Here is a 17,476-nt window from a genome sequence, read left to right as displayed (position 1 = left end):
ACAGTGTCTAATGTATGTTATTGACAAAAATAAAAAGTACAAGATCAAGAGATCTTGTATGAGGAATGTCCATGAAGCAAGAAAAATATTAAATAAGATTGGACCGAGTACAATCTTGTGGGATTCACAAGGAAATCTATACTAATCATGGAAGTTGTAGAGAGGTCCCACCTCCAGTCTGCCAACCTTTGTGCTGCCATGGAGGAGATAGGTCTCCTGAAATGAAAGCATCACCATGGAGAGGCAGGAAGTGATCCTGAAGCTAGGACCTGCCCTCCAGGGGATGCAATATCCTCTTGCACTGATGATGTGTCTCCAGAGGCTTCTGCCCAGGAAGGAAGAATTAGGATAGCCATTGTAATGGGAGGTTTGATCATTAGGTATGTAGATAGCCGTGATAGAAATGTTATTCATGCTGATGAGACAGAGAAATTCAAACAAATCTTTGTAATACTGGAAGATATAATGGGACAATTTGACAAATTGAAGAGTGGCAAATTGCCTGGACCAGATGGTATTCATCCCAGAGTATTGATAGAATTGAAACTTTCAGATCTATTGTTAGTCATTTGTAATTTATCTTGAAAATCCAGCATTGTACCATGATGCAGAACCCAAGGAAGAGAGTTAGGAGTTGAAAGCAGTGTCAAAGAAGCTTTTAACTTGGACTTGAACACTGCCAGAGATGAAGCCTGCCATAAGGATTCAGGCTTCATAAGTTTGTTCTAGGCATACAGTGCAGCAAGACAGAAAGGACGGAGTCTGGAGTTGGCAGAGGAAGAAAAGGAGACAGATAGGAGGGATTTACCAGTTCAGCAGAGCTTGCGTGGGGGACGGGACGGGACATAGAGGAAACAATTAAAGAGAGATAATGAAAGACAGCTGAGTGAATGCATTTATAGGACAGTAAGAAGAGTTTGAATTGTATTCGGAAATGGATGGGAAGCCAATGAAGTGACTTTAGGAGAGGAGTAATGTGTGGTGTCAAAGCGCAGTATGATACTATGTAGGCTCAGAAGGGGAAAATTTGTAGTTTCCTTTGTGATGGAGAGCTTGAGAGGCACCAGGAAAACCCTTGGCTTCCTCCTAAGTTTCTTTGAAACCCATGTTAAGCCTATCATGTGCTTTACTGCAGGTCGTCTTCAGGCCACTTTTCAATATGGCGGAATTTCTGAGTGGATCATTCAGTACCAACTCTAATGTGTTTGTGTTCAATGGACATCTGTTTGGTTCTGTTTTTCAATAGCCAGAGGAAAGTTATTATTCTACGTTTGGACATAGGTTCTTGTATCTGCATACTCCAGAGGAGACCACACTAGGACCCCTGAGGAAGACTATCAGGTCGAAACACAGACCGTGTTGGGTCATCTTCTCTACTTCAAGTTGTAGATGTTCTTATTGACTCTTCTGTACCAATAAAGTCTACATCAGCAACATCGGCTTCCACAGTCTCTTGTTTTGGATTTTCGTCACATCTGTGGATTCCTACGGGTCAACCCTTTGGTTGATTCAGTCTTTTGAAATGACATGGGGAAAGTCAATAACACATCCTGTGTTGTCGTAAACCACTAATAACCAAAAACAAGCAGAAAAAAAAGCACATTTCTGTTGCAGAAAATAGTGTGCTCTCTTTCCAAAGAGCATGTTATCTGCCCATAGGAATAACATGGGCCCCTGTGGCAGATAATGGATGTTAATGTCGCTGGTGAGATCTAATGGCTACGACAGTCAATGACTCCTTTTTGGATTTGTTGAAATGGTAACCGGCTGTTTTGCAGTCTTATAAATTCCTGCATGGTATGAGTGTACATTTGAGAAAGTAGAGCAAACCAGGAGCCACCCGGGATCGGGGGAATTTCAAAGCAACAGCAGTTCTGTAGGACTGAAAATGGTTAGATTGAAAGAGTTTCTTCTCTGAAAGGGACAGCTTCACAGTGAAAGCTGAAAACAGTATTGGAATTTAAAGAAAGCATGAAAAACATATCATAATTCTTAGATGGGAGGAAATGGGGAGGGAGGAGCTAAGACAAAGATGCGAACTTTCAGCAGTAGGAACTTCTCCATGGGTAGATGGGATGCATCTTGCAATTATCATATCTGGTTTCATTCAGGGCCCCATCTTTGTTGCTCGCTGCATATTTAATTGAAGTGTTTTAGAAACCAAACATGGAATAGGTCAAAGGGTTCATCTGGACAGAATCTCTGTATCTCTCTATATATTAAGAACATAAGAATTGCCGCTACTGGGTCAGACCAGGGGTCCATCGTGCCCAGCAGTCCGCTCACGCAGCGGCCCCCAGGCCAAAGACCAGTGCTCTAAATGAGTCCAGACTCACCTGCGTACGTTCCGGTTTAGCAAGAACTTGTCCAACTTTGTCTTGAATCCCTGGAGGGTGTTTTCCCCTATAACAGCCTCCGGAAGAGCGTTCCAGTTTTCTACCACTCTCTGGGTGAAGAAGAACTACCTTACGGATATCTATTTATTCCAAAATGTCCCACCCCCACGTCACCCCCTCCCCCTCCCCCCACATCCCACCTCCACACATGTCCCACATGAATGTCTCTCTCTTTGGGGCTGAACTTGGGGAGTGTAAGTATTCATCTCAGTGAGCCCGAAAACTATGGGTTACACACTAATATCTGCCATTTTTGATCATTTTTACATGTCACCCCCTTCCCACCCCAACAGCATTTTTCCCAGATAGTAAGCCATATGTACCAAGTTTGGCTGAAATCTGTCCATGCATTTATGGATTAGACACTAATATCTGTCTTTTTCGATGTCACCCCCTTCCCACCCTCTGCTTCCCACCCACATATCATTCCCTCCCCCCTCCCACCCCCCACAGTATTTGGCCTCAGATAGTAAGTCATATGTGTACAAAGTTTGGTGAATTCTCTCCAGGCGTTTCAGAGTTATGCTGGAACATTCACACACACACATCTGATTTTTTTATTTTTTTTATTTATATATATATATATAAATTATTCCCCATAGCCCAGCAAGAGCACCAAGATCGAACTCCCCAAATCTAGCTATCCCTTCTCTATGCCACCTCTTCTTATTTTCAATTCGCTGCCAACTTTTCTCTGTGATGAATCATCATTTGAGAAATTTAAAGCCAAACCTTAAAACTTTCCTGTTCAGAGACGCCGTCATCCTAGAACCATTTAAATACTGTTCCTCGCAAAATGAAGATCCTTTTTTTGTTCATCTTTCCTATTAAACAATGTAGTTAAACCTGTTAACTTTGTTCTGTTTTTCTCCTTTGATTAGTCTGTCAATTCCCCCATGACTTTTAGATTTATGTTTACCCCACTTTGATTCTGAATAAACGGGATATCAACCTTTGAATAAACTTGGAAACATCTCATACATAAGTGATTCTCTGCCACTTGTTCTAGAAATTCTGTAAAGAAAAGAAGGCACTGACTTTCTTTTATGCAGACGCTTGAAACAGGCACCTTTATGCTCTCTTATCCCCACCACATGCTAACAAAGATTATGGAGATCTCCCACAACGATTGGAAGCCCCTGTTTAAACTTATTAACCAATCAGACTTCATACCAATGGTGATGCTGTGGGTCTTTACCAGGTACTTGTGACCTAGATTGGCCACTGTGGTATCAGGATATTGGGCTAGATGGACCTCTGGTCTGACCCAGTATGGCTAGTCTTATTTTCTTATGCTCTACCCTAGGAATGTTATACGAGGTGCGATGGTATTGTAGAGAACTGAACTGCAGGTATTATAGTGTGTGTGTAATGACTTTGAGAGACATAATCAAAACTCTACAACGTCCAAAAACCTACCTAAGTCAGCATTGGAACATCCAAGTGCCGATAATCAAAACAAACTTTCTGGACGTTCAGCCACTGTGCGTCCAGAACTCAAAGGGGCATGTTGGGATGTTTGTTATGGGCGGGCATCGGGTGGGCCTAAACTTGGACATCCTGAAGCTTAACTTACACGCCGGGACTTAGACAAATGTAAAACAGGTCTAAGTGACCCAAAGGTGATCAAACTGACAAGATGACCACTGGAGAGTTTAAGGCATGACCCTCCCTTATTCCCCCATTGGGCACGAACCCCTCCCAACACCCCAAAAAATGATAAAAACAGACTTCCCATCAGCTGAACCAGTTTTGGGGAGTCCTGCTGGCTCAGCTGATGGGGTTTCCCCTGCCAGGATCAGCTAAACCGGCAGGGAGATCTGATTCCTCTCCCCCTCCCTCCCTCCCTCTCAATGATCTCACAGCCCCCTACACAGAGACCCCCCTCACTACACTCCCCCCCCCCCACATCCCCCGATAACCCACACACCCCTGTACCTTTCCTCAGTACAATTGGCAGGAGGTTTGCCCACTCCTTCCTGCCGCCGGGCCCCATCAAACCCCAATACCTCGCTCCAAACTGCGGCACTCCTTGAACACCCGGCACCTCACCCTGACAACAACCCTATACCTTCAGTGATAATCCGGTGGGTGGGATGCCCACTCCCTCCCGCTGGCAGGCCCTTCATAATGGTGGCCTTCCCCATCCCGATCCATCCTGGGATGCACCGGGGAGGGCCTAAGGCTCTGATTGGCCCAAGCACCTAAGACCCCTCCTGTGGGAGGGTCCTTAAGTGCCTAAGTCAATCAGAGCCCCTTAGGCACCTCAGTGCAGGGAGGGGCCTAAGGGGCCCTGATTGGCCTAGGAGTGTATGGCGGGGGTCTCTGTGTAGGGGGCTGTGGCATTGGTGAGAGGGAGGGAGAGAGAAATCGGATCTCCCTGCCGGTTCAGCTGATCCTGGCAGTGGAATCCCCCATCAGCTGAGCCAAGAGGACTCCCCAAAACTGGCTCAACTGATCGGGATTCCCCTACCATGATTAGACAAGGTAGTTGGGTATGTCTACAAAACTTGCTTTTGTGCATTTTTAATGTGGACGTTTTTATTTTTGAAAATGGCCAAAAGAGATAAATGTCCTAAGGACCAAAACATCTACATAGGCCATTTTTAAAAATACAAGATAGACGTCTGGCTGTTTTGAAAATGGACATTTTCTGTCCTGGATATGACAAAGTATCAGTGTACCAGATGACTTCATATTCACTGAGACTCGGTAACAGGGAATGCGATGGAGCTGTTTCTCCCTATGCAATCATTACACCATTGTAAATCCTAAAGGCTGATTGTAAAACACAAGATTATCCCCTGCTCCTTCCAGCTTCTCTCGTTATGTTTGGGCTCTACCTTCTGCCTGCTTCTAAAATGTCCGACAGTTTGTCTGCTCGTGGTAGGCTGAGGTTTATTACATTTGAGCTCCTCCCCACACAGTCACAGGTCAATTCAGCAAATGTTTTGCTCCACTAATGATGCCATAGAGGGTACTACAGATTAAGGAAAGGGAACAAAGGAATCTCTGAGGAAAGAGGGAACGTTTCAGCATTGGGAGGAGGGAAATGTCCCAGCATTATGAGGAGGGAGGGACTGTTCAGGAGAGGGGGAATGTTCCAGAAGTGTGAGCAGGGACAGCAGAGACCCCTGCGTAGAGAGAGAATGTCCCTGCACTGCAGTATGAGAAGGACTGCTAAGGAGAGACAAAATGGCCTCCAAGTGTAAGTAGCAAAGGCCCGTGAAGTAAAATGGAATATGCCAGTCAGAAGAGAGGGAGAGAGTTAACAGAAACTCTCAAGGAACAGAAACAAGCTTTTAATGGTCTTCACTCACCTGACACTTCCACAAAGCCGTCTTTGGTTTTCACAGTCAGCTCTTCTGGCATGAAACTCTGAACATTGACACACACTTTCCACGGTTGACCCAGCTCATAGCATGGATTTCGGGGCTCAGGGTAACCTGTGTACCTGGAGCTGTACCCCGGAGGGGCCATTCCTGACGCTCGAGACATTCCTGTCCGCAGGGGGCCTGAGGGCCACGCTGAGGAGAGCCGGGGGCGAGCCCAGTCCGGCCAGTCCACAGTCAGGTCATCAGAGAAGGGGGACATGCCAAAATCATCGTCCAAGAGGCGAGAGGACAAGCTGGACTCCCGGAAGGGATCCCGGGCCCCTCGGAGCCGGCTGCTAGGGTAGTGGCATGAGAAGGGAGTGTCTGCCATACCTTCCTTTGTCCCAAACTGCTCTCCACCAAAACTCCTTTCTGACAAAATCCCAATCACTCTTCAGAAGTTTTCTTGAGGAAAATCTCCTTCCACGAGAAGCGCTTTCTTAATCTGTTTTTGAAACGTAAATCAAAATTTTGTCCAGAGCAGAATTAATATTCCAGGCCAAAGAGTTTATGCAGACTTAAGAATTGAAAGACACCAGAAGGCAAAAGCAAAGAGAAGCGACTCCAGCTCCTTCCTCCGGGCTGGGCTCTGGGTCACTGCCTGACAGCACCTCTCCTCCTGCTGCTGAAATAGAGACAGGGGCGGGCAGCCTTTAGAAACTTCTCTAAACTTCTCCCATTTGCTGAGCAGCTTCTATTTATACCTGTCTCTTACTGCTGGAGGTCTCTGTTTTGCAATGCCCATCAGTCAGCTTCATATTTCGGAGCAGATGAAGCACTCCCTGGGAATCTGCTGTGTTAACAGCTGACGTTTCCCCAAGGGGACGGCCGGTGCTTGCAGGGGCATCCAAGTTTAGGCTGCCTGCCTTGCCTACTGCTGTTCTCCTCCTAGCTAATGCCCTCCCCTCCTTGCACAGTGTCAGACGGATCTGCCCACCCAGATCTTGGTGTGTGAGCTAATTATAGCTGCCAGGCCTCAGAGCTGCCTGCTAGCAGGTTCCTGTCCTTGCAGCTCAGTCTGATCTCTGCTTTATGAACAGGTGTAAGGCAGACTGGATTCTTTTCGTCTATATTGTCTGCACCAAGAATCAGAGAATCCCAGCTCCGTTGAAGTATTTACGAACCCTGCATTAGAAGGTCGGCACCGCTTGCATCAAAAGCACAGACCTGGCCAGCTGGATGACTCAGCATCAGTCCTGTGTACGCTGCCATCTGGGCTCGTTGCCCAAGCATGGTGTCTGATCCACAGTGCTTAGGATGCTAGGGAAACAAATGGCCACAGTCTCCAGGGTGAGAAAGCCTCTGCACCAGATGTTCTCAGTCAGGTTCACTGTATCGGGCTCCCCAAGGCTCCAGAAGGGCCCCAGTCTGAGGCCCCTGGCTGAGGTCTGCTTACACAATGGTGATCCCCTCATGTAGTGTCCGCATGCTAATTAGAAACATAGGGAAGCAGGCAATGTATCCATCGACCCCCCCTCCACAATCCTCCCTGCAGAAAATGCCCCCGTTAGCCCTTCTGTCCCGAGTCCCTCACTGTTCCTGGCATTTAAATTAAAGCTGGATCTCAACATGGCTAAGGAGTTCCTGCCATTCTCCTTTTAGCAAGAAAAGACTTGAAGGTATTAATCCTGAAGGAAACTGATGAGAGACAGTTCACATTCAAGAAAATCACCAAACGACTGAGTATCATTCAGAATACAGCCGTCCGCCTCATAGAAACATAGAAACATAGAAAAAGACGGCAGAAAAGGGCTATAGCCCACCAAGTCTGCCCACTCCAAATACCCGCCCTCTGATTTCACTCCCCTAGGGATCCCCTGTGAATATCCCACCTTCTCTTAAAGTCCGACACGCTGTTGGCCTCAATCACCTGCAGTGGGAGTTTGTTCCAATGATCCACCACTCTTTCAGTGAAGAAGTATTTTCTGGAGTCGCTATGGAACTTCCCTCCCCTGATTTTTAGCGGATGCCCCCTGGTGTTCGAGGGTCCCATGAGGTAGAAGATATCTTCTTCCGACTCGATACGGCCCGTGATGTACTTAAACGTTTCAATCATATCACCCCTCTCTCTTCGTTCCTCAAGTGAGTACAGCCTCAGTTTATTCAGTCTTTCTTCATACGTGAGATCTTTGAGCCCCCAGACCATCTTTGTGGCCATTCGCTGAACCGACTCGATTCTCTGCACATCCTTCCGGTAGTGAGGTCTCCAGAATTGAACGCAGTACTCCAAGTGAGGCCTCACCATGGTCCTGTACAGCGGCATCATAACTTCAGGTCTCCTGCTGACAAAACCTCTACGAATACAACCCATCATTTGCCTTGCCTTGGAGGTAGCTTTCTCCACTTGATTTGCAACCTTCATGTTATCACTAATGATCACCCCTAGATCTCGTTCCGTCGTGGTCCTGGCCAAGGTCTCACCATTTAGTATGTAAGTTCTGTGCGGGTTTTTCTTTCCCAGGTGCATTACCTTACACTTTTTAGCATTGAAGCCTAGCTGCCATGTTGCTGACCACCGTTCCAGCAGCAGTAGATCCTGTGTCATATTATCAGGCATGGTGTTTTTACCTACTATGTTGCAAAGTTTGGCGTCGTCGGCGAACAGTGATACCCTTCCTCTAAGTCCTTGGGTCATATCTCTTATGAATAGGTTGAATAGAATCGGGCCCAAGACCGACCCCTGCGGCACTCCACTGATCACGCCTGACATTTTGGGCGGGGTACCGTTTACCACCACCCTCTGAAGTCTACCACTCAGCCAATCCTCAACCCATGTAGTTAGAGTGTCCCCTAATCCTATCGACTTCAGCTTGTTCAATAACCTTCTGTGTGGGACGCTATCAAAAGCTTTACTGAAGTCTAGATATACCACATCCAATGACTCTCCGGCATCCAATTGTCTAGTAACCCAGTCGAAAAAGCTGATTAGGTTAGATTGGCAGGATCTGCCCTGGGTGAATCCGTGCTGGTGGGGATCACGTAGGTTTTCCTCGTCTAGGATTGTATCAATATTTTGTTTAATCAGTGTTTCCATGAGCTTGCACACTATAGATGTGAGACTCACTGGTCTGTAGTTTGCCGTCTCTGTTCTGCAGCCCTTTTTGTGGAGTGGGATAACGTTGGCGGTTTTCCAGTCCAAGGGGACTCTTCCTGTGCGTAGGGAAAGATTGAAAAGAACAGATAGTGGTTCTGCCAGGACTTCTCTCAATTCCCTGAGCACTCTGGGATGTAGGTTGTCCGGTCCCATGGCTTTGTTCACCTTGAGTCTTGATAGTTCGTAGTAGACGCTACTGGGCGTAAACTCGAAGTCCAGAAACGGGTCATTCTGGCTGTCTCCCATCTGAAGCTGTGGACCAGCTCCCGGCGCTTCACAGGTGAAGACTGAGCAGAAGTATTCGTTTAGTAATTCTGCCTTGGCAGAATCTGATTCTACAAGGTTACCGTCCGATTTCTTCAGGCGTTCTATCCCATCTTTGTTTCTTTTCCTGTGACTAATATAGCTGAAGAAGGATTTATCCCCTTTCTTAATGTTCCGTGCTAGATCTTCTTCCATTTTGAGTTTGGCCTCCCTGACTGCTATTTTGACAGCTTTTGACCTGTCCAGATAGTCTTTTTCCGCCTCTTGTTTTCCTAAATGTTTGTAGGTGATAAATGCTTCTTTTTTCTTTTTAACGAGGTCCGAAATTTCTGCGCTGAACCATTGGGGTCTTTTGTTCCTCCTGCGCTTACTTACTGTTCTTATGTAGCGGTTTGTTGCTTCGTGTAGGGTGGACTTCAGAGTCAACCACATATCCTCTACATTGTTAGGTTGTGCTTGTTTTTGCATCTCCTGATCGACAAAAATTCCCATGCGGTCGAAGTCTGTGCCTCTAAAGTTGAGAACCCTCGTTGCTGTGTTTGACCTTGAGAAACCTTTCTTAAGGTTAAGCCATACCATATTATGGTCGCTGGAGGCCAGTGTGTCTCCAACTGAGACATCTGAGACGCTATCTCCGTTGGTGAGTACCAGGTCCAGTATCGTTTGGTCCCTGGTGGGCTCCAACACCATTTGCTTGAGTCGTGCACCCTTTATGGAGTTCAGAATTCTTTTACTGCCACTCGTAGTCGCGGAGAGTGTGTTCCAATCTGCATCGGGCATGTTGAAGTCCCCTAACAACACTGTGTCTCCCCGTAGAGTGATGTTCTCTATGTCCTCTACCAGTTCTAAGTCTTTGTCTTCTTGTTGTTTCGGAGGTCTGTATATCACACCAAGATATAGGCATTTTTCATTTCCTCTGGCCAGATTCACCCAGAGGGATTCCCCAGTGTATCTAATATCCGTAATTCTGGTAGTTTTGATGTTATCCTTAGTGTATAGTGCTACCCCTCCCCCTAACTTGCCCTCTCTGTCGCGACGTAGTAGGTTGTAGCCTGGTATAACCATATCCCACCCATGTGAGTCCGTGAACCAGGTTTCTGATATTGCTACCACGTCTAGGTCAGCGTTTATTATCTCATCTCATCTCATCTCATCTCATCTCATCTCATCTATGGTCTCAAAAAATCCGATCATGTAAGCCCGTACTACAGAAAACTACACTGGCTGCCGATGGAGGAAAGGGTCATCTTCAAGTTTGCCTGCTTCTGCTTCAAAACCATAACCGGTCTATCCCCAACCTACCTATTGCATCATTTTGACCTTCCAGGCACCACTTGCACACGTAATGCCTATCTGTTCGCCTTCCCCTCCCCGAAAGGCTGTATCTACAAGAGATTGCTTGATAGATCACTGTCATTTGAAGCAGGCAAATGGAATAAATATCTAACCACCCTCATTTCCAACTCACCCTCCTACCAATCCTTCAGGAAATCAATCAAAACCTATCTCTTTGACAGATTCCTCTGACTCCTTCCTGCCTTGCAACTTCTCTGAAACACTTCCGGATAGACCTAGCTACTCCCGGCTTACCAATGTAATTAGAAAATTTATTTTTGTAACTTCGCTGTCTGTGTACAGTCTCTTCCTCTGTAAACCGCTCTGAACTGCTTGTGGTATTGCGGTATACAAAAATAAAGTTATTATTATTATTATCAGTCACTTCGGGTACCAAATTAATTAAAGAATCAAACTACTGTATTCTGAAATGTTCACGACAAATCTACAAAGTAAATGTAGGGATAACGTCACAAGCAGACCGTAGGAAATTGGAAGACTAGGCATCCAAGTGGCAGATGAAATTTAATGTGGACAAATGCAAAGTGATGCACATTGGGAAGAACCACCCAAATCAGTGTTATCAGATGATAGGGTCCACCTTGGGGGTTAGCGCTCAAGAAAAGAATCTGGGTGTCGTCGTAGACAATATGATGAAACCTTCCACCCAATGTGCGGCAGTGGCCAAAATAGCAAACAGGATGCTAGGAATTATTAAAAAAGGGATGATTTTGGGCTCCGGTCTGGGACAATTTGTCTCCGGGTGCCCGAAGTGCCCTTCTGAATTTCTGACACTGGAGTGCTTGGGGGGTGTGGGGGGGGGGGTTCTTCTTGGCTTTTGCTGAGTATCTTTTGTCTCCGCGCAGAAACCACGCAGTAGACCCTCTAGTCTGGTGTTTTGCTTTGTTCCTGGTTCTTTGTATTCGGATTTTGGTTTACTTCTTTGTATACTTCTTTTCTTAATAAAAAGAAAATTTGAAAAAAAAAAAAAAGGGATGATTAACAAGACTAAGAATGTCATAATGCTCCTGTATTGCTCCATGGTGCGACCTCATCTGGAGTATTGCATTCAATTCTGGTCTCCTTATCTCAAGAAAGATATAGTGGCACTAGAAAAGGTTCAAAGAAGAGCGACCAAGATGATAAAGGGGATGGAACTCCTCTTGTATGAGAAAAGACTAAAAAGGTTAAGGCTCTTCAGCTTGGAAAAGAGACGGCTGAGGGGAGATAGGATTGAAGACTACAAAATCCTGAGTGAAGTAGAACAAGTACAAGTGGATCGATTTTTCACTCTGTAAAAATTACAAAGACTAGGGGGACACTCGATGAAGTTACAGGGAAATACTCTTAAAACCAATAGGAGGAAATTTTTTTTTCACTCAGAATAGTTAAACTCTGGAATGCATTGCCAGAGGTTGTGGTAAGAGCGGATGGCGTACTAGGGACCTGGATTGGCCACCATGAGAATGGGCTACTGGGCTTGATGGACCATTGGTCTCAACCCAGTAAGGCTATTCTTATCACTGTGCTGGGTTGATGACCATTTTAGGAAGAGGAACTATATGAATTATTTTCTTTGGGCCCAATATTCAAATGAAGTTATACATTCAGCAGAAGCTGATGGCGATTAACTTTGCTCTTTGTAGATTTTTCCATTTTTGTGGGCTAAAATCCTATCTGGACAGTCTTATAGTGTCAATATAATAAGCGACTAAGTTTGGAGCAGAACAAGGGCAGATCTTTGAATTATGCAGATGTGGAGACCATACTGGAATGCAGAGACAAGGGTAATGGACTTTGTCTTTGATGTACTTCTAAAGGACAGATTGTCCTGCCAGTGACTGATAATCATAGAAGACATTTCTTGGAGGCAGCACATTGTGTTGGTATAAAATCTACGCCCAGTTTGGGCTCTTGCTTGAAGGAGTGGACATAGTCAACTGTGCTGCTCTATTTGCTACAAGTGATAGCTGGAGTGGGGAACACCTTCTTCCAAGAAGAAAGAAGACATGCTGAAATATCAAGCTTGAAGGAACAGGACAAGACCAGAGGAGAGTTCCTGAAGATCTACAAGGATAGAGAACCCCAGTAGCTCTGTTCCCATCAGAGAAGGAACAGCCTAGTAAAAACATTATGATAATTGGCTCAGAGAACCCTGAAGGAGTTGAGAAGACCCCCCCCCCCCCCCAAAGAGAATACAGCTGTAAAAAAGGGCCGGATTAATGGGTAGGCACGTGCCTAGGGCACTAAAACATCGGGGAGGGGGGACAAAAAGGGCCTGGTGAGGTCTTTTTCCCGCCCTTCTGCTCCCTCACTACCCTCGCGCCTGCAAACCAACTGAACTCAGGCCGCGGGGCTCTAACGGGGCGCGCGCTTGTTTCCCTTCGCCTCCGAAACAGGAAATGACGTCATTCCTGTTTCGGCGGAGCCGGGAATAGGCGCGCGGCCTGAGTTCAGTTCGCTTAGGGGACGTTGCTATGGAGACAGCAGGACGCTTTGCCATCTCCCGCCCACTCCCTGTCTGCCCCCCCCCACCCCCGAGAGCCACAGTAACCGCCCAGCATACAAGAGTCAAGCAGTCGACTTCTAATTAGTCACACTGGATGCTAATCGTTTTGGTGCATGATTAATCCTTCCAGTGTGACTGACCATTGGACAAAGCCAGGGTTTTATGGGCTCTCTTACAAGGGTAGCCACTATTCAAAGGACCACTGCTAGAGGCCTCTTTTCCCTTTTTTTTAAAGCAGCACTCTAAGGCCAACTCTCTAACTGAGCAGCTGCATTTACCCATCACTTGAACAAGGAGGGAGGGAGAGAAAATGCCAGATAATGGAGGGGGAGGGAGACATAGAAGAGGAGAGCAGAGAGATGCCAGGGTATAAGGGAAGGAAAACTAAGGAGACAGATGCCAGACCAGAGGGAAAGGAAGGAGAGGATATACCAGAGCATGGAGGGAGAGATAGAAGAGAAGGAAAGGCGAGAGATGCCAGGCCAAGGGGTTAAGTGGGAAGGAAGGAAAGGAGAAGAGAGAGATGCCAGAACATAGGGGAAGGGGTGGAGACAGAAAAATGGAGAGAGGTGAAGCTGAAATGAATCATGTACAAAGGAGAGAAGGGGAACAGGACAGACAGCTTATTGAAGGGACATAGAAAGAGGGATGTTGCCATATGGAAGATAGAGGGCGGACACTGAGAGAGCTGATGAAAAGGATTCAGGTCCCAATTCCTGCCCCATACTTTCTCTGTCTCTGTCATATGTAAGTCAGGTACCTGGGGACACATCTTAAAGACCAGAAACCATCTTTCAAATATGTCCGTCTTTTACTATGAGTTTCACATCTTTTATACGAATCAGGTTTGTCAGCGTGTGACGGCATGTGACGTAAATACAAACCATATATGGAAAGTCACATGAAACTTTAAACACATCAGCATTTTTCCTATCTGGAGACTGAAGTCCACAGAGGGTCAGAAAAAGCCTTGACCAGCAGAGCTTCTTAACTAAAGCTGTCTGTAAATACGGCTTAACAAAACAATTGAATTCACTTCACTACAACTCTGTTTAAACATTCATGTCAAAGAAAGAAAGACAAACATAGATGTCCTTATACCATCTTCAAAGAAGGGAAAGATAAACAGGGCCTACCTTTGCATCTTTAAACAACATATGCCTAAGGACACTTACTAAAGTTCTGATACGTGTCCGTTCAATTCCCCTCTTACGTCATGTAAATGACGTCACAAATACACAGCATGAGCTGGAAGGGAGTGATACCCTAGGTATGTCTCTCAAGGAGGGGTCTTTTTAGGAGCTGTAATACGAATAACACAGTACATGAGCAGTCAAGACAAGAGTGCAAATAATAAGAGATTATGCATTCAACTAAAGTGCTGATCCCAAGAATTAGATAAATCAGAGTTACATTTGAACTCAGCAAAGAGGTCTGCTAATTTCTGAATGTCCATAGGAGGACCTATATTGTCAGAAAGAAAAGTACAACAGCATAAAATACTGAGAAGAATTTAACAGAATTCTCAGCTAGAATCATATCTAGGGCCATATGATTTTGAGAACCATCTGAGAAGTGGAGCCTAATTGATCAGTAATACCTTGCAAGGCGTCCCTAGAATAGTTCACAAAGCGTTGCTGATTATAATAATTTTAACTAATCCGATCAACATTCTTATTAATAGTAATAAAGGGAATAAGGAACTCAAACCCAGCCTTAACCTGAGCTCGGGCCTTAAATTCATCTGGGACCCCTCTTGGGACCCCTATAGCATCTATGTATACATGTGATCAGATTTATATCAAGACAAATAAAAGGAAAAACCATGTGAACAGGAAGGATGCCTTTCAGAAAAATATGCAGGAGCATGGTAACCTTAACTAAAGTGCACTGGCCTATCCACTGGCTGGGTAGCTTAACAGGGAGCCAAAAGTCTCCATAAAGCCAGTAAATATCAACTCTGATGCAGCAACAATGGGGCACACCTATGAGCCAAGACAGAACAATAACCTGGGGGTAAATTACCTACAAAACTATCCTGTGTCAGATTAGAAACATGACATATGTAATTGCCCTTATAGATGATAACGGCAATATCAAGCTTTTGCTGTCCTGGCAACAAAGGGTATTTAGAACACTACAGTGCACAAAGAGGATAGGTAAAATTAGAGGAGATACTGGTAAATAACCCAAAAAGGCATGGTTGGATACCAGGAGGGAGGTCCAGATGTATGGTTCCTAGATGGGGTCTAGCTTGAGCACTTATTATGTTGATCAGCAGTGAATTTCATCCATTCTAACCAAAGGTTACGTTCTGAAAACCCTACCTTAACAGCCACAATATCTTCAAAAGTGGGATTAGCAATAGCCATCATGTCAGTAAGTTTATTGAATGTAGGGGCCAGTGGGTTAGTATTTTTTGGGGCCCCCACAAAATGGCGGGAGAGGATGAGTGGAGGTAGATAGATCCCGTAAGAAAACTGATGATAGCTAGACCCACCCTTAAACCACATGTCCATAATGTACATACCTTCATCAGTAGGTCTAGGGTTGTCAATAGTAAGAGAAAGCTTAATAATTTGTGCAGGAACACTTTTCCTATAACAGTGTCCAACCTTATGAAGGGCCATACAAGTAAGCAGTGATTTACCATTTTGGTCCACTGTTTTTCAGGGTATTCTCTAGTTTATAAGCCCAGTCAGTATTAATATTCCACCCTACCACTCCCCAGAATGCACACTTATCCCCCCAACGTAAGTCAGTAACATATATATATATGTCCTTAGTTTTAGGAATCTCTGAGGACCAATGGCACAGCCTTGGGATATCAATTGATGAACAGTCCACAATGTCACAATACTCAAAGGAGAAGGTGGCAACTTGCACACTGCTGGAATTATACCAAAGGGTAGCATACCATCGGTCTTTTCTGGATTCCAATTGAAGGACAGCCTTTGCGAGGGAGTAGTCCAGCTTGACGTCGTGTTCGCAAAGAGGTGTCGGGGGTGCTGTTTACAGCAGGAGTGTCATTTACAGATGGGTATGGGCAGAAAGTGTCGTGGACCCAGAACACATCATCCCTGTAGACCCAGTGAAAAGGATTCATACAGGGAGAAAAACTAGCAGCAGCAGTGCCAGTAAGAGAATGATAAAGTTGGTAGAATGCTGCAATGAGATCATCATGTTGTTCCACTGGAGGAGGTGAAATCTGCGCAGGGAAGACTTGCTTCTGGGGTTTTAGGTTAACCCTCTTCAAGCGACTTGCGTGGATCCAAACAGGAAACTCCTCAGTGAGTGCAGCGGGCCTGGGCACAGCGATCACAGTAGTGGGAAGACCAAAGGGGAAATCCGTCTGCTTCCGATCCTTGGAAAGCTGCTGGACAATCACCAGGCTGGAAAAAATGGGTAGGAATCTGTGGAGAGAAAGGAGAAGTGCAAGACACGTTTCTTTGAACAAGCCCTAATATTTCAATTAGCTTTTGGACGTATTCCTCCTGTATCAAGGGAAAATCTACCCATGGGGCGGGGAAAGGTCATCCCGTGAGAATCTCAAAGGGAGAGCAGCCAGATGTCTGTACATACAGAAAGAGATACTTGAAAAGAAATGCTTGAAAAGCATTCCAAATATCATTCAGCAGCTGTACTCCAATGTGATCCAAATAAGAGATAGAAAACAAGAGAAACCATGTTGCCTGTACTGAATGTGGCAACATGTAACAATACCAATTCATTTACTTAGCATAGCCATGGCAAAAGAGAGACAATACTCAGTTACTTAAGGTTCTTAATTGAACAATCCAAAAGGATATGTTTTTTCGTGCTTCATATAACTATTATGCACTTCAGAGAGACCATACTGATGTACTGAATGTATTCAGAAATGTATGGATCATATGTAGGGAACACCACAAAATAAACGCTGCATAAAATAAAGCTTTTTCTTATAACCCCTAACTAAACTATATTCAGAATATAAAAGCTATAAGTAAAAGAACATTGCGCAGTTAGGCTAGTAAGAAGTGGAAAAAGAGCTCTAGAAATGGCCAATATTATGTATCCTGGGGTACCCACTAAACTAAAACAAGTAAACATGACACAGACAAAACATAAAGTTTTAAGCGTGGAGCTATTTCTCCATCTGTCAAGTGTGCAGGGCTGAATTTAACTCTGCAAATAAACACATTGATATAAAAAAAACCAAAACTACAAATAATGTATATCATAACCATCTCATATTTGAAAAAAGGCATAAAGCTAATGTCTCTTTGGAGCGTCTCTATCTCTGCAGTGATAAAGAGGACCCGTGGAAAACATTAGAAATATCTGTGCCAAAACGGATCTGGGATGGCTATGTATAAATCCGGAAAAAACATTTTAAATTAGCAACATCCTAACTTCAGCTAAAACAATAGAAAGGAATTGTATTTTCCAATTTATTTTCAATTCACAACCGTGCCAGCTGTAATTATCGAGCTATATATCTCTGTATCAAGGAGCAAAAGGT

The 17,476-nt window shown here is 44.9% G+C and overlaps 1 protein-coding gene across 1 annotated transcript in view; it reads right to left on the bottom strand.

Moving 5' to 3' along the window:
* Nucleotides 1-6,889, bottom strand: part of HSPB8 (heat shock protein family B (small) member 8) — a 38,299-nt gene extending 31,410 nt beyond the window's left edge. Inside the window, exon 1 of the mRNA XM_033953558.1 lies at nt 5,717-6,889. Within this exon, the coding sequence (XP_033809449.1) occupies nt 5,717-6,101 (385 nt within the window). The 5' untranslated portion in view covers nt 6,102-6,889. The remainder of the gene's footprint in view (nt 1-5,716) is intronic.
* Nucleotides 6,890-17,476: the final 10,587 nt, after the last annotated feature.

The sequence above is a fragment of the Geotrypetes seraphini genome, chromosome 8 (genome assembly GCF_902459505.1).
Source record: "Geotrypetes seraphini chromosome 8, aGeoSer1.1, whole genome shotgun sequence".
NCBI classification, from domain to species: Eukaryota; Metazoa; Chordata; class Amphibia; order Gymnophiona; family Dermophiidae; genus Geotrypetes; species Geotrypetes seraphini.
This window is presented reverse-complemented; position numbering and strand designations above follow the sequence as displayed.